This window comes from Arvicanthis niloticus, chromosome 6, assembly GCF_011762505.2.
Source record: "Arvicanthis niloticus isolate mArvNil1 chromosome 6, mArvNil1.pat.X, whole genome shotgun sequence".
NCBI lineage: Eukaryota > Metazoa > Chordata > Mammalia > Rodentia > Muridae > Arvicanthis > Arvicanthis niloticus.
In genome coordinates, this window is record NC_047663.1 from 20,908,316 (window position 1) to 20,934,605 (window position 26,290).

At 44.9% G+C, this 26,290-nt stretch overlaps 1 protein-coding gene and 2 long non-coding RNA genes across 8 annotated transcripts in view; 2 read left to right on the forward strand and 1 right to left on the reverse strand.

Moving 5' to 3' along the window:
• Brca1 (BRCA1 DNA repair associated) overlaps positions 1–14,169 on the forward strand; it is a 60,793-nt gene extending 46,624 nt beyond the window's left edge. For all 5 annotated transcript variants that reach the window (XM_076935748.1, XM_076935749.1, XM_076935752.1 and 2 more), the window contains 7 exons: positions 1,623–1,700; positions 2,117–2,157; positions 5,420–5,500; positions 9,222–9,276; positions 10,537–10,610; positions 10,861–10,927; positions 12,976–14,169. In XM_076935748.1, coding sequence (XP_076791863.1) covers positions 1,623–1,700; positions 2,117–2,157; positions 5,420–5,500; positions 9,222–9,276; positions 10,537–10,610; positions 10,861–10,927; positions 12,976–13,127 — 548 coding nt within the window. In that variant the 3' untranslated portion in view covers positions 13,128–14,169. The remainder of the gene's footprint in view (positions 1–1,622; positions 1,701–2,116; positions 2,158–5,419; positions 5,501–9,221; positions 9,277–10,536; positions 10,611–10,860; positions 10,928–12,975) is intronic.
• Positions 67–2,234, reverse strand: LOC143442661 (uncharacterized). 2 transcript variants are annotated; one of them, XR_013111005.1, is made up of 3 exons: positions 2,097–2,234; positions 1,493–1,660; positions 67–192 (listed from the first exon to the last, which is right to left on the reverse strand). It is a non-coding gene; the product is annotated as an uncharacterized LOC143442661 (long non-coding RNA). The 2 variants fall into 2 exon arrangements; XR_013111004.1 differs by having other exon boundaries at positions 177–312.
• A 7,082-nt stretch (positions 14,170–21,251) lies between the features above and the next one.
• Positions 21,252–23,827, forward strand: LOC143442662 (uncharacterized). The gene is made up of 3 exons (XR_013111007.1): positions 21,252–21,485; positions 21,975–22,036; positions 23,412–23,827. It is a non-coding gene; the product is annotated as an uncharacterized LOC143442662 (long non-coding RNA).
• The last annotated feature ends 2,463 nt before the right edge of the window (positions 23,828–26,290 follow it).

A 26,290-nucleotide genomic window follows, 5' to 3' on the forward strand; every position in this document is an offset into this window, starting at 1 on the left:
TAGTGGCAACTACCAAGCTTAGAGAGCATCAAGGAATAGATGGAGAGAGAAACTCCGTGCAGCTTGAGGGCTGGAGCGCTGGCACCATGGTTAAGAGCACTTGTTCTTGCAGAGGCCCCAGGTTTGATCCCCAGCACCCACAAGGCAGTGCGCAGCCATCCATAACTCTAGTTCCAGGGGCCTCCAGTATGCCTGTGATATGTAAACATAAGTGTAACAGTGATGTTTGGCAGAGAGTAGAGGAACGAGACTGAAGGGGCCAAGATACCCATCCTTAAACGTCTGAAAAATCATTGTCAGGCTTCCGAAAATCTAAAAAAAAAAAAAAAAACATTCCTGGGGATATGGGAGGTATAAGTTATGGCTATACTCTAAAGCCTTGCTAACAGATTTGGTTTTCTAGGCTTTTCCAATGCTTGTTGACTCTTTGCCTTAAGAATGCTAAGATCTCGGTTCCTTCTTCAGTGGATTGTACCAGGGGCAGTGTTCATTGGAATAGTTGACAGGACAAGCTATGTACTATTTAAGAGGGAAATGTCATTGAATTTTAATATATTTTAAGTAGCAAGTTTGGATGAAAGGTGAAAAAGGCTGAAAAGAGAACTTTAAAATACAAATGAAACCTAAAGTAGCTCTTTAAACTCAAGCAATACAGCATTTGTCGCTTGTGAACTAAAATCAGCCTTTATAGCATTTAAAGAAAAAGCTCCAAAGAATGATAAATTCTGTGAGGCCAAATGGCCACTTCTACTACTTGCAGATGACCTGCTGTGTCTGGGATTTGGTTGAATACTTTTCTCCTGTTTAAATGGTTTTTTTCTCAGTTTGCTTAGTTCTTCAAAGGGGCCTTTGAAACACTAGGCAATAAACAGATTCTTCAGCCACTGCTTATTGAAATACAAAAAATAAAAAATAAAAAAGAAGAATAGCTGTGACAAGACTGTTTTCCTGTCCCTCTCAGGAATACGGGGTAAGGGGTCCCTGGGTAGAAACTGCCTGGGTGAACTTCACATTGGCATTTCTGATTTAGGTGGTTTTTTTTTTTTTTTTTTTTTTTTTTTTTTTTTTTTTTTTTCAAACGTTGGACTTCAACACTATTTTCTTGTCTGGTAAAATAGATCTCCGTCCATATCAGTCACCACTACAATGGGATAATTAACACAGGATAGAACACTTTGGCTAATCTTGGCATCTTGAAGCTAAGGCCAGAAATCCTCTGGGGTTGGGGTTTTTTTTTGTTTTTTGTTTTTTTTAATTTATTTATTTTGATTATATATATATGATGAATACACTGTAGCTGTCTTCAGACACACCAGAAGAGGGCACCAGATCCCGTTCCAGATGGTTGTGAGCCATCATGTGGTTGCTGGGAATTGAACTCAGAACCTCTGGAAGAACAAGCAGTGCTCGTAACCGCTGAGCCATCTCTCCAGCCTGAAATCCTCTGGTCTTAACATGGCATCTGCCTCTTCCAAGCTTCCAAACCCCATACCTGGTTGTCTGTCATCAGAGGTGAATCACCATTCCAGACTGATCTCGAGAGCTGGAACTGGAGCTCACTTTCCAGGGGCAGCACCTCTTACTTGTCTTTCTCAGCCTTTGGATGTTTTTCATTTTTGCAGATGCTGAGTTTGTGTGTGAGCGGACGCTGAAATATTTTCTGGGCATTGCAGGAGGAAAGTGGATAGTTAGCTACTTGTGTGAGTACAGTGTGTGTATGGGGGGCGGGGGGGAAGGTTCTCTGCTGCTCCCTTTAGCACCTGAGAGCTGCATTTTACACCTAATGTTAACACCTGGGTTTCTGCTGATGCCAAGTCTGAGCCACCAAAGGGTCTCTAATGGTAACACAAAACTAGCTGTCTTTAGGTACATGTTGCTTTGTTCAGATCCACTGGCATCTTAGCACTGTTAGCATATGAACAGGGATTTATTTAATAGTCAGTGGGAAGCCATGTACAGCAGCACTTTTATAATGTTTAAGTATCAGCAGTCTCCAGAAGGAGAGCTCTGCCACTAGCCTTATGAATCTCCTCTCATGAATTCTGAGCTTCCAACCTCCACAAAAGAGACATATTGTTCTGTTTTCTGTGACTTACCTTTTCTGTATTCTCTTCAGGGGTGATCCAGTCCATCCAAAAAAGAAAACTTCTGAATGTGGTAGGTACCTCATGTGGGTGCTGAGGTCAGGGGGAGCTGCTTTCTTCCTTCAGTGCCGTCTTCTCAACGGTGGGGACCATCAAGAGTGATGTAGAACAGGCCAGGAAATGTCATGTTCTTATCCATTCTAGGTTTCAAAAGAAGGTCTTTTCTTTGGAGAAAGAGAAAGGACTTTACAGATTAAAGATTCATACGAACAAATAATAAACCACCTCCAGACACAGATGAGGTGCTGTACCTCTCTGTACCTTGGCACTTGGGAGTTTGAGGCCTGACTGGATTACATAACAAGAGCCTGTCTTTTGGTTGGTTGGTTGGTTGGTTGGTTGGTTGGTTGGGTTTATTGTTGTTTTTCTCTAGACAAAATTTCTCTGTGTAGCCCTGGCTGTTCTGGAACTTGCCCTTGAGTCCAGGCTGGCTTCAAATTCAGAGAAATTGCCTGCCTCTGCCTCCCAAGTGCTGGGATTAAAGGCGTGTGCCACCACCGCCTGGCTCAAGAGCTTGCCCTTTTTTTTTTTTTTTTTTTTTAAATCAGGAACAGACTCCACAATAATATGATAGTAATTATTATTATTGTTGTCATCATTAGAGTCTCATGTATCTCAAAATGGTTTGGAACTCCTGCCCTCCTCCCTCTGCCTCTGTGCTGGGATTATAGTTATGTTCCACTGGGCCGAGCTCCTCCTGACTCCTTTATGCACCTTTGTAGGAAACTTGCTGTTCACTATTGTCAAAGAAAAGACTTTAGGTAAGGACGTGGCTCAGTGTGTGCTTGTCTTTGAGGCCCTGGGTTTGAGCTGTAGCACCTCACAAATATATGTTACACAAACTCGTAATCTAGGCCCTGAGAAAGTGGGAGCAGCAGAATGAGAAGTTCATTCACCCTGAAATTATATGGGTTCAAAGCCAACATAAGCTACATGAGACCCTGTCTCAGAAACAGTAATTAATATGCTAATGTATCTGTTTATAAATTAGTTTCCTTCCAAGAAACACTGCTTTTAATACTAAGAACAGTGTGAGGTAAATATGGTGAGCGTGTAGGAGGAAGAATACGTTTAGAATAGCTGAGAGCTGGTGGTGACAAGTGATCACAGAACAAACTCAGTGGGATCTGTTTAAAACATTTATTATACACCATTCAGATTTTAATTTCATTTAGTGACCATTTATTGGGGGCCTACTAAGTGTCAGTTATAAGGAATAACACAGCAAATAAGAATGACCAATTCCCTATTCTGGAAACGATGTGTCCCCTAGTAAGGGGAGATATGCAGTAAACAAGAGGCCAAGTGAAGTCTTTTTGAAAAGACTTGAGTTGGGGCATAAATAACAAGAATTGTCTTTGAAAAATATAGAGAACAGTTCTTATAGGTAGCAACAGAAAGCATAAAGATTTGGATGTTGGAGTGAGTTTGACTTATTAAGGAAAGATAGACCATTGTTGAAGATGGGGAATTAGTGGAATATGTGTAGGGAGGGACCAGAGGCTGGATAAGCGGGAGGAGTCAGCCAAGGGCCAAGGCAGGTCAGATTTTGTGTCATCCACAGTCATATTTTCAGCTTTATCCCTAGGATAATTGGGACCATGAAGATAGTCTCTATTCTGGGGTTTGTTTGAGTTTTTAGTGTGGAGGAAGGTATGTGGCTTGGCACATGTGTAGAGGTCAGAGGACAGCCTGTAGGCATCAGATATTGGCTCTCTCCTACTGTGTAGAGGCTGGGATCAAAGTCAGCAAGATCGAACTTGCTATCAAATTTGGCAGCAAGAACCTTGGCCCCTGAATGAGATATCTCTAGCCTTTTGCCTAGATTCCTGATACTCTGACAACACTCAGCAAGTCTTCTTACAGTCTTAAGAGTTTCACTCACAATGGCTTCCAAACATTCTTCCTGAAAACTCCAACCTCCCAAAATAGTTACTATGAAAAAAAAATCTAGTTTCTTCAGAATGTCTTTTCAAAGACAACTTTGTAGACCCTCCTACCATTCTATGGGTTCTGGGTTAGGCTCGGGTTGTCAGGCTTCATGGCAACCATCTTTACCTACTGAGCCATCCCAATGGTCCCATTTTATCATTTTGATCAAGACTCCTCCAGTTATCTTCACATAATGTTAGCAGTTCAATCTAAATGCTAAGTGAATGTTTTGAGAAGATACAAATGTTAGAAATTAAAGTGCATTTTTAAAAAACCAAGTCCCAGTGGGATGAAAGCCCAACAAAGATTCTCTTTAGGGCTGTTGGGATAGCTTAGGCAAAGGTGGCAGCAGCCCTGACCATTGGAATGCAGACCTCAGGACCCACATGGAGATGGAGAGGGCTAGCCTCAGCAAATTGTCCTCTTAACTTCTACATATGTGCCACATATACACTAAATAAATAAATAAAACAGTTGCTGTAATAAGTTGACTTTAATGGCTGAGGTCCTACTCATTACATCTATCCACAAAATAAGTTCCTTACTTTTGGTCAAAACTTGTAATTCTGAATACCTAAAGTAGATTTGCTGATTCCACTTCTGATGAATGTTTGCGCTCTCTCTTTCTCTCTCTCTCTCTCTCTCTCTCTCTCTCTCTCTCTCTCTCTCATTACAGTGTTTTGTGTTTGGGAGTTTTGTTTTCTTGGACTTCTGTTTGGTTTTGATATTTTATTAATCTGTGTGTGTCTGTCTGTGTGTGTGCGCGCGCACGCACGTGCAAGCACATTGATGTTTTGCCTATATGTGTGTCTGTGTGAAGATGACGGATCCCCTGGAACTGGAGTTACAAACAGTTGTGAGCTGCCATGTGGGTCCTCTGGAAGAGCAGCCAGTAGAAGTTAAGTGCACTTGCTACTCTTACAAGGAACCAGGGCTTTACTCCAGCAGCCGTATGAATTCTCACAGCTATTTTTAACTCCATTTCCAGGGCATCTGGGCATGCATATGGTACATATAACATACATTTAGGCAAAATACTCATACACATAAAATAAAAGGAAAGAATGAATTTTTAAAATAAATTTTCTAAGACAGGGTCTCACCTGGGTTTGGTGGCATAGATCTTTAATCTCAGCTCTTAGAAGGAGGCAGGGTCAGGCAGATTTCTGAAACCCAGGCCAGCCAGGCTCCATTGCCTTGTCTCCAAAAAATAACAAATAAAGACAAGGTTTCATTATGTAATCCTGGCTGGCCTGGGACTTATGCCATTAGTGCACTGCCTTCATGCTTGTTGCTAAGCATCACCCACCCCAGTGATCACAGAGGTTTGTGTTTGCTTTCAGCATGAATTTGAAGTCAAAGGAGATGTTGTGACTGGAAGAAACCACCAAGGTCCAAGGCGATCCAGAGAATCCCAGGAAAAGGTAAAGTCCCTCTTTATGTGACAGAACTCCAGCCTAAGGCTCTGCGGCCAGCTGCTATGGTGAGGTTAATTTTAACCTGGTATGGCACTTGGCATGATTGCTGGCTGGGCAGTGGAGATGGGGTTTGGTTTGATTTGGTTTGGTTTTTTTCTTCTAGCCCAAGAAGGCAAACAGATTACTTGTGCCCCATAAGTAAGAGAACGTTAAGCTGAGAGTGCATTTGTAATTTGGGTTCCAGTCTGAGGTTTAAATCCCAGCTGATGGTGACAAAGCTTGGACTTCAGAGATGCGAAGGAAGCCTTTTGTGCTTCCTCTACCATGGCGCCTTTTCTCTAAGCAGCACAGTGAGTGCTGGGTGAGCAGGGTGGTCCAGAGTGTGTGCACAGAAAGTAGTTTATAGTCCACAGTTTTACAATGCTGTGATATGTGTGCTGTTGCCTATATTTTACACATGAGAAAACTGAGGGCCGGCAGCTTAAGTTCCCTGGCATCACTTAACTAGAGAGTGGTGGAAGGGGTGGAGCCTGTACAACCTTGCACTCCGAGTCAGAATTCACAAGTGTCTTGGCTTTAGAGAGCTGTAGACAGTTTCACAAGAGAAAAACAGATTATCCCAGCAACTTTGCAAGTAAGAGCAGGATGACTTTCCCCAGCATGTTATAGCAGATGGTGCAGCCGGAACTCCATCTTCCTTGCAGGAAGAAGTCTTCCCCAAGATTTCGCACCTGCCTGGCAGGCCTGAGCCAGCTGCTGTCTCGGTTACTAGATAAGTGCTTGTGTTCCCAGGCTGCTTTTCTTCTTTTCAAATGTGCACCAGCAGGTGTTTCAGAACATTCCCACACGGAGCACCTTCTGTTCCTTCATAGAAACTTGAGAGGATACCAGTAGAGGAGTTTTTTTCCAAGGAGAACTGCTTTGGACAGGATCACAAATCAAGCCTGGAGTTCTGAGCCCTGGGATCAGCCCATCCTCTCTCTGAGCCTATCAGATACCTGTTCCAGATGCCAAGAACAGCTGCTCACCCTGCTTCACATTTCCCTGTTCCTCAAGGAGTTCTCTATGAACCAACCATTTGTTCCTATGCGCCTGGGAGCCTTGCACAATTAGCAGTGGGTCTCTTCTCCCTCAAAATCCCTTAGGATTTCTCTCACATTCTGAATAGCAGTGATGGAAATTTCTTGGGCAAAGTAGTGACATTCCAGAAGATACTAAAATGTCACTACAGTATTTTCACAAAGAAATCTATTTGTAGAGGTGAGCTTCAGATTCCTGATCTCACCACCAGACACTCTCATCAGTGAGTGTCAGCCTGGATATGAGGATCCTGAGGTTTTATACTTCTCAAGGCAGCATTTGTCTCCAGCTGGCTGCCTGGGGGAACTTTTAGCATTTCTGAGCATTAGGTCCTGTCAACACATTGGGGATCCGTTTTATTTGTACAGATTGGGAGAGTGGCAGAGGTTCCAGAACTGCCATTCCCAACAATAACTGACTTTGAGCCCGCTGCTCCCTTTTTCCTGCCTGCAGTGTAGGATGAAGCCGCTTCCAGTGGAGCTATCTGTGTGCTTTTAGCCCCTTGATCTTTCTGTCTCAGCCTCTGTGTCTAGGTGATTTTTAGACCTAGACAGATTTTGTGTTAGTGTCATAAAAGGTAGAAAGATAGTCCAAAAAATGAGTTACTCAATTTTCATATATGAAAGTCATCCATCCTAGGTCTGACGGCACTCCTGTGCTACTAACACTTAAGGCTAAAGCAGGAGGACTGAACTGAAGGCCTGGACTACATATTGAAATCCTTTATCAAATCAGAAAAATACTAATAATTGGCACAAATTTAGATTCCTTTAAAATGATAGCTTAAAGGCCTTAAGAACTCATGTGAGTGTATACATGAGAATTTGGGTTTTTTTTTTTTTCTTTTTTTTTTTTCTTTTTGAATTTGTACTGTCTAACACAGTTGTTACTAGACACAGTTCGTGCATTCTGGTCAGAGGCAGGTGGATTATTTTTTTCAGTATGGCATAGTGGCACATGCACTGTACCAGCCGTAGACTTGGTGAAGTCCTGCGTCTAATTAAGCCAGCTCCTTGATCCGTGGTAGTAGTGGGGCACACCTTTAATCCACCACTTAGGACGGAAATAGGCACTAGTTAGAGAATAGCGACACAAAGAAGCCCTGTCTAAGGGAGGGCAACAAGGACAGATCCTCATCCCCACTGTGCATGGTGGCACACACCTTTTATCTCAGCACTTGGGTGACAGAGTTTGGATCTCGAGTTTGAGGACAGTGAGGACTATACATACAGAGAAACCCTTTCTTGGAAAAAAAAATTTTGACTGGAGAGATGGCTCAGTGGTTAGTGGCACTGATTAAATAGGGGAGGGTAGAGAGATGGCTCAACAATTAAGAGCACTGGTTGGTCTTCTAGAGGTCCTGAGTTCAATTCCCAGCACCCACATAGTGACTCACAACCATCTATATTGGGATCTGATGCCCTTTTCTTCTGGTGTGCATGAAGACAGTACACTCATACATAAAATTAATTTTAAAGATTTTTAAGAAGAAAGGGGAAGTTTAGAAGTGCAGTTCCTCACACGCACCATATTTCAAATGTTCAACAACCACATATGACTTGTGGCCTCCTGCCTTATGAGATCAGATACAGGACATTTCCAGGATCACAGTTCTTCAGACAGCACTGAGGAGCACTGTAATTACATTTTCCCTCAGGGGGATGTGTGTTTGTGTGTGAAATGAGCGTGTGCACGTCAGGCGCTCTGCTGGCTGGTTCACGTGTAGTTCTGATGTAGCAAGCCTGAGTAACCCTCTAACGGCGGCCAGATAGCTCTGCATTTCTTGCCGTTGAACATCAAGAAAGACCAGAGGGGATTGTGTGTTCATTTGTCTTTAGTTTTGTTTTCCTCATTTCTGACAAGGGTCACCAGCATAAGCCTGGGCCTGATTAATAACAAGGTGGGAAGTAAATAACAGAATGACTACAGGGGCCAGAGAGATGACTCAGAGACATCAGCACCAGGAAATCTGACTCCTTCTGGCCTCCACTGGCACTTGACATATATGACATATATGCTTTTTTTAAAGAATAACTCTAGAACGTGGATCAATTGAATACAAATTTCAATAAATTCTAAAATCAGTTCAGAATCTTGAGCTGATTGTCTCTGGGATGGAGGACAAACTGTCAAAGGATCCATTGCATGCAGAGAGTGTCTCAATGTCTTATTTAAAAAAAAAAAAAACAAAAAACAAACAAAAAACTGAGCATGGTGGTGCTAGTTCCAGCATTTGTGAGGTGGGAACAGGGGGGTCAGGAGTTCAAGGCCAACCTACATTACAAGTTTGAGGCCACTTGGTCTTGTCTCACAAAAAGGGGAGAGTGGAGGGTTAGCACATTGGTTAGTGCTTGCTGCTCATTCAGAAGACCTGATTTTTATTCCCACCATCCACACTGACCAGTTCACAACTGCTGGTAACCTCAGCTCCAGAAGATGTGGGACATTCTGGTCTCCCTGGACATCTGCATACATGTGGCATATACTCTCTTTCTCTCCTCTCTCTCTCTCTCTCTCTCTCTCTCTCTCTCTCTCTCTCTCTCTATTTCTCTCTCTCTCTCTCACTCAGTCACACACACTGTCTCTCTCTCTTAAAAGTTAGAACTGTTTCTCTCCACCCCATCACTTAACTCTTCTCTCTTTACAGCTCTTCAAGAGCCTACAGGTCTATTGTTGTGAGCCTTTCACCAACATGCCCAAAGGTAAGAGCCTGGGAGGGCTGCGGGTTATTATAGATAGCATCGACCTGCGTGGGGGTTTCTCCAATGGGTTAAATGGTCCAGTGGAAGACTGCAGTGCTTCTGCTCTGATATCAAAGGCCCTTGTCCGTGTATAGATTGGGTTAGTTCTTTTCAAAGTGAAGGTTCCTCACCTTTTTTCTCTGCTTCCCTTCAGCTCCTGGGGCTTGAATTCTGTGACTTAGGAAAGGGGGCCTAGGAGCAGTGCTTCTCACGTTTATTTCCTCATGCTTTGGTGACCCTCCCCCCAGCCATAGTTGAAATAATGAATTATTTCATTGCTACTTTATAACTAATTTTGCTAGTGTAATGAGTTATAATGTAAATATCCAATATGCAGGATATTTGATGTATAACTCCCAAAGGGGTTGTGACCCACAGGTTGAGAACCACTCCTTGGCATCTGGCCATAAGCAGATGTGTGGTAGCAAGGAAGCCTAGCAGTGTCGTTTTCCTTCCTTCTGCACTGGTTATTGTTTGGATTTTAGAAGGTTTCAAGTGTGACTCAGTGTTTTGTTTTTAGACTTTATTATAGTGAAAGGCGGGGACCCTGGTGGGTTATCATTGCAGGAAGGGTTAAGTTAGTGGCCTCAGTTCAGGCAGCACCCACAGTTCCCAGGAATGAGCAGATGTTCCTTCTAGAACAGTATGAGGATGCTTTGAGCATCTCCAAAGAATCCTAGAAGGTTGGTCAGTCAGTGCTGCTGATTCTTATGCGATTCATTTCCGAGATGTATGGATCCTGGCTCAGCACGTGGTCTTTCCTAATGACGTGCTGCATCTCTGGCCAGGAGGACCTGTATTTTTTTTTTCCCACTGGATAAAACATCTTCCAGTCTCAGTGGCCATGATTATCGATTACCAACAACAAACTAGGATGTAGGAGTGAAGAAGAAAGACGGGGTTTCACGTAGTATCTAGCAGCTTAGCAAATTATTGGAAATTCAATCCTTTTTTCCGACATGTTTCATTTGGGAGACCATGAAGCCTTATCTGCCATGTGGCTTCTTGGAGACGAATAACCAAGCAGCTACATCAGTGACAGATTGATTTAGAAGCCATACTAATTTTAGGGTCTTTCTATCCTTTAAAAGAAAAAAAAACAGCTTACTGAAGTTAAAACAAAACAAACGAAAAAAGACTGAGGTTTTCTCCAGGGGAGACTGTAGAGGGTACAGGGAGTAGGTGTGGGTCACTATGGTGATTTTCATCTATGCTCTGTAGATGAGCTGGAGAGGATGCTGCAGCTGTGTGGGGCTTCTGTGGTGAAGAAGCTTCCATCGCTCACCCATGACACAGTGAGTATTTGGGGCCTTCTTAAGCAGAGAAAAACACTCTGCTTCCATTAAGCAGTTCCCATAAAGTAGCCTGGAGGGCTTTCTCTACCCATGACCCTGTATCAAAAGTCCTGTCTGTGAGTACGGGCTTGGGAACTGTAAGCATTGAAGGTATTGGAGAAGTCTGTTCCTTCTAGCCCTTTTAGCCATGTGGGGGCGTTACTTTCCCAGAAGCCCTGCTTTCACACTAAATGCTTTTTCCTTTCTGTAGACACAGGATGCACATCCAATTGTGATCGTGCAGCCAAGTGCCTGGACAGAAGACAGCGACTGCCCTGGTAAAGTCTCTCCGTGTACTGTGTACTTACATCATGTGGGGTCCTGTTGCATGGGTTTGATTAGCTGCTAGTTACCTGGTGGTTACCTGACTAAGACAAGTCTCGGCTGCTCTTTTGTTTTGTTTTGTTTTGTTTGTTTGATTGTTTGTTTTTGTTTTGGTTTGTTTTTGTTTTGGTTTTGTTTCCTTCGTTTTGTTTTGGGATGTTTGTTTGGGGGTTTTGGTTTGGTTTTGAGACAAGGTCATGTCTTAGAACTCAAAGAGATCCACCAGCCTCTGTTTCCTGGGCACTGGGATTAAAAGTATTGTCACCATGCGCGGCCTATTCGTTGTTTTGCTTTTTGCTTTTTGGTTGGCCTTCTATGTAATACATCCTGGTCTCAAATACTTGGCGATATTTCTGCCTCAGCCTTGAAAACGCTGAGATATAGGTATGCCCCACTGCACTCAGTGTTTTTATGGGGGATTGTTGCTTGTTTTATTGTTTTATTGATTGTTTGGGGTTTGGTTTTTCTTTCTTTTTTCTTTTTTTTTTTTTTTTTTGGTTTTGGTTTTGGTTTTGGTTTTGGTTTTGGTTTTGGTTTTGGTTTTACGAGACAGGGTTTCTCTGTATAGCCCTGGCTGTCCTGGAACTCACTCTGTAGACCAGGCTGGCCTCTCGAACTCAGAAATCCGCCTGCCTCTGCCTCCCAAGTGCTGGGATTAAAGGCGTGCGCCACCATCGCCCGGCTGGGGTTTGGTTTTTGAAGACTGGGTTTCTCTGTGTAGCCCTTACTGTCCTGGAACTCACTCTGTAGACCCAGATTGGCCTCAAACTTACTAATTCATCTGCCTCTTCCTTCTGATTGCTGGAATCAAAAGCCTGTGCTACCACAACCCAGCTTTCAGCCTATTTTTAATGTCTGCATGAATGAACAACTAAAATGTCTATTAAGCAATCTATATTATGGGGCTGGAGAGATGGCTCAGTGGTTAAGAGCGCTGACTACTCTGCCAGAGGTCCTGGGTTCAGTTCCCAGCACCACATGGCAGCTCACAACTGTCTATAACTCCAAGATCTGAACACTCATACAGACATACATGCAGGCAAAACACCAATGCATGTAAAATAAAAAAATAAATTTAAAAGAGGAGGCGGGCTAGAGATGGGTCTGTGGTTAAGAGCACTAGCTGCTCTTCTAGAGGACCAGGGTTTAATTCCCAGCAATCAAACAGCAGCTCACAACTGTCTGTAACTCAGGGGTTACAGTTTCAGGGGATCCAGTGCCCTCAAACAGACATACATATGGACAAAACACTGATGTACATAAAATAGGTAAATAAATCGAAGGAAGGAAGGGAGGGAGGGAAAGGATATTCAGCGTGTGTGTGTGTGTGTGTGTGTGTGTGTATGCCTGTGTGTGTTTACTTTTAAGTGTGTATTTGTGGAGGTTGAAGGATAACTCAAAGGAGTTGATATTCTCTGTCCACCATGTGGATGGATCCTAGGGACCAACTCAGATCGTCGGGTTCTACAAGGGCCTTTACCCACTGAGCTATCTTTTCATCTTTTTGTTGTTTTGTATTATAAAAGTAATATATGAGGCCGGATGTGCTGGTACACACTGTTAATCTCAGCATTTGGGTGGCAGAACAGTTGGATCTCTGCCAGTTCAAGTACAGCCTGATCTATAGGTCAAGGTCAAGGCCTACCAGAGCTCTAAAGTAATGCACACCTGGGTGTGTGTGTGTACATGTACATTTACACACAGGTGATCATGCTTATGGTCTTTTTGTCTTTTCACTTAAGATATTCCTCCACACCATCTGCTCTGTCTCTGTCGGGTGGCTTTTCCTTAAACTGATTGAAACTCGTGTTATTTCAGTTTACAGAGGCTGGGCTTTTACCATGACCACGCCTCTGGCTTCTGAACAAGGTCCTGAAGTGTTGTTCTGAGCACCTGCTTAGTCCTAAGAACTTACACACTCAGATCTCAGAGTAGGTTGGTTACAGTCTGCTCTGGTAGGATGATGACTTAACATCAGTCTCTGCTTGTGTTCTCTCTGCAGATATTGGGCAGCTATGCAAGGCACGTCTAGTGATGTGGGACTGGGTGTTGGACAGTATATCTGTCTACCAGTGTCGGAATCTGGATGCCTACATGGTACAGAATATCACCTGTGGCCATGACAGTAGCGAGCCACAAAACTCCAGTGACTAATTTATGAAATGCTCTGTCCGTGCCTGGGGGCACCGCTCACTCTTCAGTGCTTTCACATCCCACTTACCAAGTACTTTTCATGCATCAGCCTGGAAAAAACAGCTTCTACCTATGTGAGGGTGCCTTAAAGGTTTCTAATAAGTCTCCCTTTGAAATATGTCTTGAGCACAAAAGGTTTTCACCTGAGAAAACTTTATTCCACCAATTGACAAAGTGCTAATTCATTGTCTATCGTCCTTGGATATAGAGCGGCTTGGCTGCTCTGAGCTGGGCATGGTGGGACTTGCCTATAATCACAGCACTTGGTGGAAAGAGACAGGGGTGTCATGAGTTCAAGGCCAGCCTGGGCTATATACGCCTGAAAAACAATAAGCTAGTGGTCCTAATTTGTTCCTTATAAAATCTCATGTTCATAAAGGCCAGGAGTCAAGTCCTTCAAGGATAAGGCTTGAGATCTGTGATTTGACTTAAAATCAGTGCTCCTCAAAGCTCCAAGTTTAATACCCAGCACCAAACAACACCCATTTCCCTCCCCCAACAACACCCTGAATAGGGCTTGGGCAGGTCTTAGACGTTAAGGGACACTGAGGAAATTGAGAGGCAGATTATGTATTTGATGTGAATGTGAGGTTTTTCAAGTGCCAGTGTCAAGGAGAGCCTTCTAATTCCCCATAACCGATGAGCAGCGCGTCTGCTGCAGTAGCTCGGAGTACCCATTCCTCTTTAAACACAAGGTCTCTGATATGAATATTTCATGTCTGTACAATGATGGATTCCACCAGGAGAGGAGCCGTTGCTTTCTTTGAAGTAATTTCTTCCCTTTTGTTCCCTGTTGCTGAACCATACTACTTGATAAATCATTTCGCTTGCTGAAGGAAGAGAACATATTTTTTATGAACTCAATCTCGGACTGTTTATAGATACTGGGGGGAGTAGGTCTTCCCTGGCCCCCCAGTGTGTAAGGGCAGTGGAGATCTGATTATACAAAGTATGTTTATAAATGCTGTGCTGTTAATACTGCAAATAAACTGAATAGCAAACATTTTGACAAAGAATGACTGTGGGGGGGCCTGGCAAGATGGTTCAGTGGGTAAGGACCTGCTGCCACACCTGACAGCCAGAGTTCAACCAACCCCTGGGATCCATCCACATGGTAGAAAGAGAGCTGACTCCTGCAAGATGTCTTCTGACTTCCACACATATGCCACGGCCTGTGTGTGCTCGTGCATCTGTCATGGGTGTGACTCTGGCATGTCTAAGGTCTGGGGAGCCCAAGTGTTTCAGGTTTCATAAAACCAAGAGCAAGGTAGCAGCAGGCCTCTGTCCACCCTGAGGATGAACCTGCTTTAAATTCCTTCAAGTTAGCTAGGCACTCGAGAGTCAGGCAGGCAGATCTCTGAGTTCACAGATAGCCAGGGCTGTACAGAGAAACCCTGTCTTAGGAGTGGATTTCCTTCAAAGTAGACCAGGCAAGGTGGTACACACTTTTATTGCCAGCACTGAGGAGGCAAAGGCAGGTGGAATTCTGAGTATAGAGCCTGCCTGTCTACATAGGAGTTCCAGGCTAGCCATAGTCCCTGATGAGTCCCTGTCTCATATAAGTAAATAAATAAGTAAATCCATATTCTTTGTGATTTGTGACTGAGACCTCACAGTCTCAGTCACAAATTTGTGTCCTTGCTGATTGTTGATGAGTGGGTTCCATCTCTACTGCCTCTCATCTTCTAAGCTGGTTTTCTCCATTGCATCTGCATCTGACTGCTCTGTCTCCTTAACCCTTAGGAGGCACTTCTGTTGTAGGGACTCAAGCAATTAGGTTGCACTCATTGGATGATTCATGGTGTTCTATCTCAAGGCCCATCATGGCAGCTACAAATCCCCTCACAATGGTGTCTGGATTCCTGTTGGGTTGAATCAAGACAACTATCAAGGGAAGACAGGGTCTCATGTATCCCTGGCTAGTCTGGAACCTCCTGTGCTGACAGCTGGCCTCAGACACAGAGATTCACCTGCCTCTGCCTCCTGAGCACTGAGATTACAGCAGTGCTGCCACAACCTGTACATCATTTCTTAATCCTTATGCTACTCAGAATAGAATCTCCTTCAAGACAAAGATGAAATCGTCACACATCAATAATGACGGGATAGATGGGGTGGGTAGAAAAACAAAGCAAAGTGGACTCACTCTATTCTATCAATCTTCATCACAGCCTGTGAAATGAAGTATTTTCTCACTTAATTTGAAAAATGGAACTAAATTTCTTATTTATGAGGTTTTCCCATAGCTGTCAAATGACTATGAAGAAACCTGGGCCTGCCTTCTGGCTTGTCCTTCGTCCCACTTGCATCAGTCATGACCCCGGGAAAGAGCTTTACAAAAAGGCCCCCTTTACTGGCCATGGTGGGCAGACAACAAAGGCCACCTGCCTGGCAGACTTGGTCATGGCCCTCGTTCCTGCTCATTCAACCTCCAAGCTTGTTTGTCTCTTCAACTGTCAGAAAATAGTGGTTCAGATCGGGAGGTGGAAGCTGGGGGAATCTGTTCCTGGTCAGCCTGGACCATATGAGACCCTATCTCAAAATAAAACAAGGGTCTGGAGAGATGGTTCAGTAGCTGAGAGTAGTTGAGATCCTAAGCTCTTGCATAGGATCTGGTTCCCACCCAGCACTTGGTCAGTTCTAACCCCAGCTTCTGGGAATGCAATGGCCTGCAGGCACTGTGCACATGTGGTGCACATGAACTCACGGGCAGGCCACACACATATAAAAAAATGTTTGAAAAGAAGCACTTTCCAATTCAGCCTCAGCAGAGCAGGACCTCCCCAGACCTGTTACTTCGCTAAGTACTTATCAAAGAATTGATGGGTCTCATGTTAGTGGTTGTCTTAGTTTGGGTTTTAATGCTGTGAAGAGACACCATGCCCACAGCAACTCTTACAGAGGAAAACACTGAATTGGGGCTGGCTTAGTTTCAGAGGTTCAATCTGTTATGGTGGGAAGCATGGCAGTATGCAGCCAGACAAGGTACCTGGAGGAGCTGAGAGTTTTACACCCTGATCCAAAGGCAACAGATGGGGACTATCTTTCAAATTGGGCAGAGCCTGAGCATACGAGACCTCAAAGCCCACCCCCTCGGTGACATTTCCTCCAGCAAGGCCACATCTAATAAGTGCCACTCTCTGTGACCCAAACGTTCAAGTCTTAGTTCCAGGAAGCAGTCGTGGTTTGTGCAACCTGCTATCCCTAAACCCTGATGTTAATAGAACCATGCCCATCGAGAACATCCCTGCCTTCATGGGATCCTGAGTAAAAGCAGATTTAAAGTCATCTAATTCTCTCAGTCTCTGCACATGTACGCCCCATCTGGTAGGAGCTCTGTATGCCTTTCCCAGAAGTCCATTTCTGGCCTCTGATGCTTGCTCTAGTTTAAGAGTTCTATTTGGAAAAAAAAAAAAAAAGTTCTATCTGATGATGGTGTGAATCTTGCTCCTTTGACCTCTGACTGATCACTGATCCTTTCCCACTCTCCTACCCTGCAATCTCCAACCCTCTCTGAGCAAAGCAACACTTTCCAACTGGTTCCTAGACTCCCTGTTATCTCATTCTGCAAAAAAGCTGGAAAGGGAAGAGGATTATCGGGCAGGTGACAGGAGGGGGCTCAGAGGAGAGCTCAGGCTGATTATCTTCCTCCTTAAAAATGTACCCAGAATCCACAAAGTATCAGCACAAAAACATAGAAGAGAAAAAGAAAGGAATCGGTGTTGGGACAGTTGGAGTGGAAGGAGTGGAGATGCCCAGAATGTATCCTGTGAAGGCTGCTAGGAGCTGATAAGGACGGTCTGGGAGGCAATCAGCTCCAGAAAGGGCAGAGTAAGGAGGACTGCAGATGTGCCCAAGGAAACCCGGACAGAAGGGAGGCTGCTGCTCAACAAATGTGGGGCTCACTCACAGATGGCTTAAACTGAATTTGAGGCCTCTACATCCATGCTTCAGAGATGACCAGTGCCTGCAAACAGCCTAAAAATATGCAAAAACAAGGGAACATCAAAGAGAAGAATTGGCATGTGAAAGGGTAAAGAGAACTGGAAGCAGTTTCCACAAAGCACATGTTTTGGGGGATCTAAATTAGTCCTCAGCAAGATGATGACACACCTATTTCTTATTGGAAACTTAGTCCCAGTTGGCTGTGCTCAAGCTGGGAGTGAGTGGTACGTAGTAAGCTCACACTTAGGAGGCAGAGGCAGAAGGATCGCTATCCCAGGCCTGTTTGAGCTACAAGAGATCCTATCTCAAAAAACAAGAAACTGAGTTGGTGAAATGACTCACCAGGTGAACATGTTTGTCTCCAAGCCAGGTAACCTGAGTTCAATCCCCAAACCCATAGCATGGAAGGAGACGTGACACCTGACTCAAACAAGTTATCTTCTGCACTTAAGCCCTGAGGCCTACTTGTGTGCATGTAGAGACACAAAACACGTAAAATGTGATACAAATTTGAAAAACCCTAGGAAACTGATCCTGGACAATAACCTAAGTGTTAGAGTCCCTAACATGGCTGAAGGGTGTGACCTTTGAACGCCTAGTTTCAGAGCCCAAAAGGGTATGACAACATTTACCTTTATAACGTAGTTATAGCGTAGTTTCAAAAATATGTCCCCTTGATGGAGGCCTTGGTGTGGACAACTTCATTCTAGATTGCCAGACCTGCCCTAGACCCACTGAACCAGCAACTGGCAAGTAGGGCCCACCCAGTGACCTGAAACCCTGCAGCCAACTCAGGTCTAAGAACCATAAGCAGAGATAAGGGGAATAAGATCCTGAAAATGTTCCCTGTGTTGCCTCCTTTTGTCTCCAAGAAAGGTAAATCATTGAGCTCGAAAAGAATAAACAAGGTTGGGGGGCTTGTAAGAGGTTCTTATCTCCAAGGTTGCAGCAGCTGGCTTGAGTTAACCCCACAATAGCCCTTTAAAAATAAAGCCAAGGACAAAGATTATTATATCAGCAACCTAGGAACAGAAGGGCCACACTAGTTTTTTTAAAAAAAAAAAAAAAAGCAGCTAGAGGTTTAGGAGTTTTTATTAATATTTAAATTGCAGCAGTGAAACCACAGATGCAGCCTTTGACTCCAGCACAGAGGTATGCAAATATGGCTTTCAAAAGCAAGGCAATTTCACACAGCCCTCAAGGTAACAAGAATAAATAAAACAAATGATTTTGTAATTTATCTCTATTGACTGATGGAGTGCAAGGCCTGGCCAGGCCTGAGAGAGTCAGCAAGTACTTGCTCTCTAAGGGGAGCAGAAAAAGCCTGCCTGGAAGGAGGAATGCAAGCAGCCCTGTAGACTGGTGACAGAAAAGACCCAAGGAGAACAGGAGGCTTCTAGGAGGAAGAGATGACTATAGTAAAATGGAAATTTCAGAGACCCACCCTTGGGTTCTGTGAGCCATTTGATTGTGCCGACTTATGGGAGCAACAACAATAATCCTCCGTTACCATTGTTTACCACACTCCTGAGCGCCATGCATTCTTCCCACAGACAAATAAAGAAAATGAAGTTTAGAGAGGTCAAGTCACTTGCCATAGGTCCCATAGGTCGCACTATGGCGGGGGGTGGGGGGGGGGTGGGGGGACTGACAAAGCTCAGATTCAAAGGTGTGTCAGGCTAAAAAGTCCATACTCTTTCCAGTGCATTTCTCTGGGGACCGACAGGTGGTAAACAATAAGATTAGTGTTCGAAGCCAGATGTGGTGGCAGCCAGATGTGGTGGCACACGCCTTTAATTTCAGCACTCAAGAGGCAGAGGAGAGCAGAGGATCTCAGTGAGTTCGTTCGAGGCCAGCCTGGTCTACAGAGGGAGTTCCAGGCAGAGAAACCCTGTCTTTTTTTTTTATTTTTTTGGGGGGGGTTCGAGACAGGGTTTCGCTAAGGGATTTTTTTTTCATTTATTTATTTATTTATTTATTTATTTATTTATTTGGTTTTTCGAGACAGGGTTTCTCTGTGTAGCCCTGGCTGTCCTGGAACTGCTGTCTTGAACAAACAAACGAACTTAGTGACTGAGGGCAGTCTATAGTTTTGAAAGCCGGTGAAAGGTCCTTTGGCCTTCAGGTTGTTTACCATCCAGTGGAGACAAGCCATAGAAGAATTCTAGTTCAGGGGTTCTTTGGAAATGATGTGGTGGGCTCAGGACTCAGAAGGACTTATAAAAGAGAAATCTCAGCTTGGGACTCAGGCACCATTTAGCCTAGTAAGAAGGAAGCCAAGAGTTTCTGGAAAGGCCCAGTGAAATCCCTCAGGCTCTGGAATGATAGCCTGAAGCACTAATGGAGAGGAGACAAGACAGAAATGTCTTTGCCCATTTCCCAGTTTCCTGGATTCTTACATCTTAAACCCAACTCTTTAATGTGTCATCCAGTGTTCCCTTTCAGATGCCCTGGCTTACCATCTGTAGGGACTCACAGACTTTACTCAACATGGATTGAATACTGATCTGCCACCTCTGGAAGGCCCAAATCTTGCTCAACCCATCCTTCACAAAGCCTTTCCTCTGATTTCCCAGACTAGAATCACTCTCTAGTTAAAATACCCATCCTGGGGCCAGAGAGATGACACAGTGGTTAAGAGCACTGTCTGTTCTTCCAGAGGACTCAGGTTCAATTCCCAGCACTCAGCTGGCAGCTCCCAACTGTCTGTAACTCCAATTCTAAGAGATCTGATGTTCTCTTTCGGCCTCAACTGAACATACATGGTGCAAATAATATATACGCAAGCAAAACGCCCATACAAAAACATTTTTTTTTAAAGTTTAGAATAACCATTCTGCTTCATTTGTATTTGATTTTGTTTGTTCTATAGCCCTGCATGGCCTGGGACTCACTTATGTAGACCAGGTTGGCCTCAAATTGAATTCAGAGATCTACCTGCCTCTGCCTCCTGCATGGTGGAATTGAAAGCATGAGCCACCACATCCAGCTGTTTTGCTTTGTTGTTGTTGTTGTTGTTGTTGTTTTTGGTTTTTTTTTTTGTTTGTTTATTTGTTTGTTTGTTTTTCGAGACAGGGTTTCTCTGTATAGCCTTGGCTGTCCTGGAACTCACTCCGTAGACCAGGCTGGCCTCGAACTCAGAAATCCGCCTGCCTCTGCCTCCCAAGTGCTGGGATTAAAGGCGTGTGCCACCACTGCCCGGCACGCTATTTTGCTTTTTAATATAGTTAATCTGTATCATTCTTAATCGCATATAGGTGTGTGAGTAGTGAGTGCAGGTCCCCTGGAGTGGGAATTCCAGGCAGTCCTGAGCTGCTTGGACATCGGACATTGGTGCTGGCACTATACTTGAGTCCCCTACAAGAGCAGGAGCACTTGTCACCACTGAGCCATCTCTCCAGCCCATTTTGTGTCATTTGCTTTGTGTTTCATTCAGTTTTGGTGACAAGATTTCATGTAACCCGGGCTGGTGTCAAACTCACAGAGACAAAGGGTGACCTTAAATTCCTGAGCCTCCTGCCTTTACCTCCAAAGTACTAGACAGTACCCTTTTCTTCTGTCAGCCATGTGTGTCTACCTCCTGTCTTCCCTGTTTGCTTAGAAGGTACTTATGCTCCTGGATGGGTTGGCTAGTGTGTTTGTTGTTTGTTTGTTTGTTTGTTTTAGCTTTATTATTACACAGTTGGCCCTGGCAGCTGCCTTGTTAGGCATCCAATGAATATTTGCCAATGAGTTACATGGGACCCATAAACTCAAGTGCGTATCCTACTGTTAGCCCCACCTTTAAGAACATTGGAAAGCAAGCCACATACTGCCCCTCAACAGGCCGATTCCCTCCTCCCCCATTTACTCCACAATCTGAGGCATCTACACGGCTGACTCCCTTTCTGGGGCTTCTTTGATTCTCCTTTGCCCATCATGAAGAAGCCTATCTATTTGTCATCAGTCAGAACGCCACCTACCCATCAGCCTGCTCTGCTCACCAGAGAGCCTGCTGCTGCCATGACCCAGGGAAATAATTACAATGTTCCTAGGAATGCCTTTGCAAGTTCAAAGCACCTGCCCCGCCATCATATTATCTCTCCTCACTAGGGCAACAGTGGCTTCACAGATGATAAGACTGCTGCCCAGGCACTTGTCAAAGGTCACTTTATGAGTTGGTGGCAGAACTGGACCCAACCAGCTCAGGATTGTCCCTATTCATTAGGGCACAGATAGAATGCCTTCATTAAGCTGTCTGGCCCGTGTCTGGGGAAGGGAGCTTTGAATGGAGTTTGGAAGCTGGTGAAGGTCAAGGAAAGTTTGCAACCAAGGGCTTTTCCCTCAGTGGAATTCCTGCTACTGCCACGAGTGAATTCCAGAAGCTTTTGTCAGGTATGTACTCCTGTGTATACATGTGTGCTAGACACGTGGAGGCCACAGGTCAACTTCACGTGGCCTTTCTCAGAAACCAAACACCTTGGCTTGTTGTTTTTGGTTTGGTTTGGTTTGGTTTGGTTTGGTTTGGTTTGGTTTGGTTTGGTTTGGTTTGGTTGAGACAGAGCCTTACTCTTTGGCTGGCCTGGAATCCATCATGGAAAGCAGGTTGGCCTCAAAATGACACAGATCTGCCTGCCTCTGCCTCACATGTGCTGGGATTAAAGGTTTCTATCACCTGACAAAGGTATACACACACACACACACACAAACACACACACACACACCTACACCTGACAGACACCTCTTTTTGTGACAGGGTCTCTCACTTGGGACCTTTAGCTAGACTTTAGCTAGTAGGCCCCATGATACTTCTTTATACCACCTCCCATCCCCTCTACTCCCTGCTTTTTCATGACTACTGGGGATTAAACTCAGGTTCTCAAGTTTGCAGGTAAATCCCAAGGTCCTGGAGGAGGAAAAGGACCGGATAAATACAAAGACTGCAGGTAAGCATGTGTCTTGCCATTTCCTTTGAAAATGGCATAGAACAAAATGACTGTATCAGCAAGTGATACTCCAGGGACACCTCAGGGTCCTCCCAGCTCCTAGTCTATAGGGCTCTAGAATAAAATAGACTATGGACCAAGTTAGAAAATATTGCCTTGGGGGCTGGAGAGATGGCTCAGCTATTAAGAGCACCGACTGTTCTTCCAGAGGTCCTGAGTTCAATTCCCAGCAACCACATGGTGGCTCACAACCATCTGTAATGGGATCAATGCCCTCTTCTGGTGGGTCTGAAGAGATCGACACTGTACTCAGATGCATTAAATAAATAAATCTTTAAAAAAAAAAAAAAAAAAAAAAAAAAAAAAAAAAAAACATGGTGAGGAGAGGGCTTTTCTAGAACTAAGGATTTTTAGGAACTGTCTTTGAAGTCTCCTGAGGCTTCTAAGCTTGCTGGTGGGATTATCCCTAAAAGGTAGAGGATCAGAAAACCATGAAACCAAGATCTGTACAGGAGCCAACTCTGGTTCCTCACCAAAAGCTAAAAAAAACCAAGAGGAATTGTGTGGACCCATGCAGTGAGCCCCACCCCTACCCCACCCCCCACCCCCCCCCACCCCCGCTTCCCGGCCAAAGGCCAAGCGCAGGACTAGGCCCTCTGCTCCTGAAGAGCTTTAGGGTTGGTTTTCTCCAACACTAGATTCCACAGCTCCTTCATTGTGCCAAGGTGTCAGTGGTATCCCATAAAGGCTGAGGTCCCCAAGCAGGGGGATAAAGTCTAAGACCAGAAAGGTGGTTGTTATATCACCTTGAGAATGTGCTAAATGCCATGGAATTGTACGCTCTACAAAGAGAAGTTGTATGTGCTATGAATTTCTCATACACCCCGAATCAAACAAAACAAAACAAATTCCACATTAAGGGCAGGGAGAACAGAACCCCCCAGCTCTGAGGCTTTAAAAGGGTCAGGGCTCCTTGCAGGGAGTGGCAATACCAGACAATGTGAGGACGAGGCTGGGCCTCCCCCTCCTCCTCCTCCACCAGATGGGAATTGGGACTTGGGAGAAAGGCCTAACTGGGGCAGGCAGGGCTACAGCCGAAAAGAGTCACCCAGTGAATGCACAGGCCACAGCCGCCGGCTCATTTGCATCATAAGTGATTGGCTTTCCCTGCTCGTCCCTCATTAGGACACAATGGACAGTTGTTTGCTGGCGCAGCAGATCATTTACCAAGGGAGAGAGGGGACAAGTGACTGATAGGCTGTGGTGTTGGGGGCGCGCAGCAACCCTCCACCCCCGCGTTCCACCAGCCACGGGAACTTTTGTTTGCACGCTGAGAGTGGACCTTCCAACGCCAACCAATCCCTTCCTTTGGCAGAGGTGCTGCGAGGATGTGAGACTTGAAGTCAGAGAGCTGGGGCTTCCAGTACCAGGAGCAGACTCCAGACTCCGGTCCCGGGACTCAGCCCACTTCAGCCCTGTGGTCTCTTCTCCCTTCATTTTTCTCATCTGGGGTTCTATCTCTCCATCACCTGTTCCCGTCTTTGGTGTCCGGTGTGCTCTCTCCTGTGTCTATCTCATCTCCTCACCCTGCCCTACCTCTAACTAACCCTCACAAGGGTGGAATTGGGAGGAGTGGTGTGCAAACCTGTCTGTGTTTTGGGGACAGGCAAGAACAGAACGTGTCATGTCAAGGGTCCTTTTTTGGTTTTCTTGTTGTTTTCTCTCCTCCATTTTGACATCCGCTAACATGAGTACCATGTTACAGGCATGCACTACCAAGCCTGGCTTGGAGCCTACTATAAACCAGGCATGAAGACAGTCATGTTTTATTTCTTGATGGTAATCTTTCAAGGTAGAGCGGAGCTCAGAGAGGTTGATTAACTTGGGCAGGGATACCCAGCCAACAAGTGATAGTTGTTTGATTCAAAAACCTAACCTGGTGTAGTGGTATACACTTTTAATTCTGGCCCTCGGGAGGCAGAGGCCATCAAATCTCTGAGTTCAAGGCCAGCCTGGTCTTCAGTGAGTTTCAGAACAACCAGAGCTACATAAAGAGACCCTGTCTTAACTAACAAACAAACAAACAAACAAAAGCAAAAGAAAAGCCCTCTGTTCTTCCCCCAGACATCCCTTCACAGTCTAACAGGGAGGCGTAAGAGGCTCGTCCCATGCACAGCCTCACCGAAGGCAGCCATCGCTCTGTTCTCCAGTGATAGCCTCCTGGAGGACCTACACTGACTCCTACCTTTCTCTGGGCCTCCTTTGCAAGACTGTGGAACAGCACAGATGCAAGGCTTTTACCACCACCATGGGGGTGATGGGGAGGCAGTGATCCAGACAGAGCAACCTGGCAAACCAGACCATGGGGGTCTCCCTCCTGCTAACACCCCCTCCCTACTCCCATCTGCCCCTCCCTTTTGTGGGTCAAAGCTGCCAGCTTCTGAATCTACTTCATTATGCTCTAGGGGGGAAGGGAGAATCAGGGTGACGGGTGACGGGGTGTCTATGTGCATGAACATAAGGCCTCCGGGTTCATTCTGACACTGAATGAAAAACTCGCCAATTATTCGTCCAATCTCATTAATATGCAGGCAGACATCTGTTATTTAGAAGTCAACAGCAGAGGCATTTTCTTGGGGGGGGGAGGGGTACTTACATACATCTCTCATCTCTGGCTACTGTGGGATAGCTGCTTGGGACTCACCCCAGCACCCCCAGAGTCTGGAGCACCCTGTCTCTCTGACTTCATTGTAGCCTTGAGGACGGGAAGTAGGGGTTAGCTAAAGATGGAGGGCAACCTGGAACTCAGCTGAAAGGAAGGAGGCAGAGAGGAACCAAAATTATAGGGAAAGTACTAGAACAAAGAGCTGAGCTCTTCTTGGGGAAGAGGGTGGAGCAGAGAGAGCGGCACTAGGACGGCCTGCCTGGGTCCTGATGTCCACTGGGAAATTAGAGACATGACAACTTGCCCTCCTCTTCAGGCCACTGGACAAATCCGAGTAGATCTGAGCAGGTTGCTCTAGCAACGTGGGTCCTTAGAGACTTCAGAGAGCTGGGCATGATAGCATATGCCTGTAATCCCAGTACTGTTATGGTTGAGGCAGGAGAATTACAAGTTCTAGGCCACTCTGAGTTATATAGTAAGACCCTGACTGAAAAAAAACAGCTAAGTATTGTGTCCCAAGCCTGTACCCCTCAAAAGAACCATTTTCTATGTTCTTAGAAGCTGGGTCAGGTGATGTAGGCTAAGACATGAGATATATATATATATCTTAGTCATATATACATATATATATGGAGAGTGAAGGAGAGAGTGTATGTATTTGCCTCTGAATCAGGGTCTCACTATGTAGCCCTGGCTAGCCTCCATCTCCCGAGTACTGGGATAAAAGGTGTTAAAAGGTGTGTGCCACCATGCCCATCTGGAGGTGATTCCTATATTAAAAGCCAGCCTGGGCAACTTTCTGAGACCATTTTAGAACAAAAGATAAAAAAGGAGTCCCCAGGGAAACGGTCAGTCCAGAAAACATACATATGAGTGATATTATACTGACTGAGCAGGTTGTCTGTTTATACTTAGAATTGTAATAATGTTTTAAAAAGAGACCATGAATTTGAATGAGAGCAGGGTGGGAGGGTACATGGGAAAGGCTGAGAAGGGAAAGGGAAGGAGGGAAATTATGGAGTTATAATCTCAAAAAAAATTAAAATGCAAAAGGGGGCATGGATATATGTATCACAGCAACCATAAAATCCTAGGATCAATCCCAAGAAAGAAAGAAAGAAAGAAAGAAAGAAAGAAAGAAAGAAAGAAAGGAAGAAAGAAAGAAAGGGAAAACCTGATTCTTCAGTCCCAATTCAAAAGCACTTAAGTCTACAGCCATGCTGGTTATAAATATTGACACCAGGCCTGGCATGGTAGCACATTTCCTTAATCCCAGCTCTTGGGAGGCAGAGGCAGACAGATCTCTGAGTTCAAGGCCAGCCTGGTCAACTATGTGAGTTCCAGAAAAGCCAGAGCTGTTACAGAGAAAAATCTTTTCTCAAAACAACAAAAGACTGACACCAGCTCAGACCCTGTCAAAGGGTCAAACAGCGTTCTCATGTCCTTTCAGCTCTCAGGAGCTTCCTCTCAAGGAGATAGCTACGATCAGCCCTCTTTCCTAGTTAAGAAATTGAGGGGCCAAGCTTTGCCCAATGCTTCCCAGGGGGAAAGCTGCAGGGCTGGACACAAACCTTAGGGCTCTTTTCAAG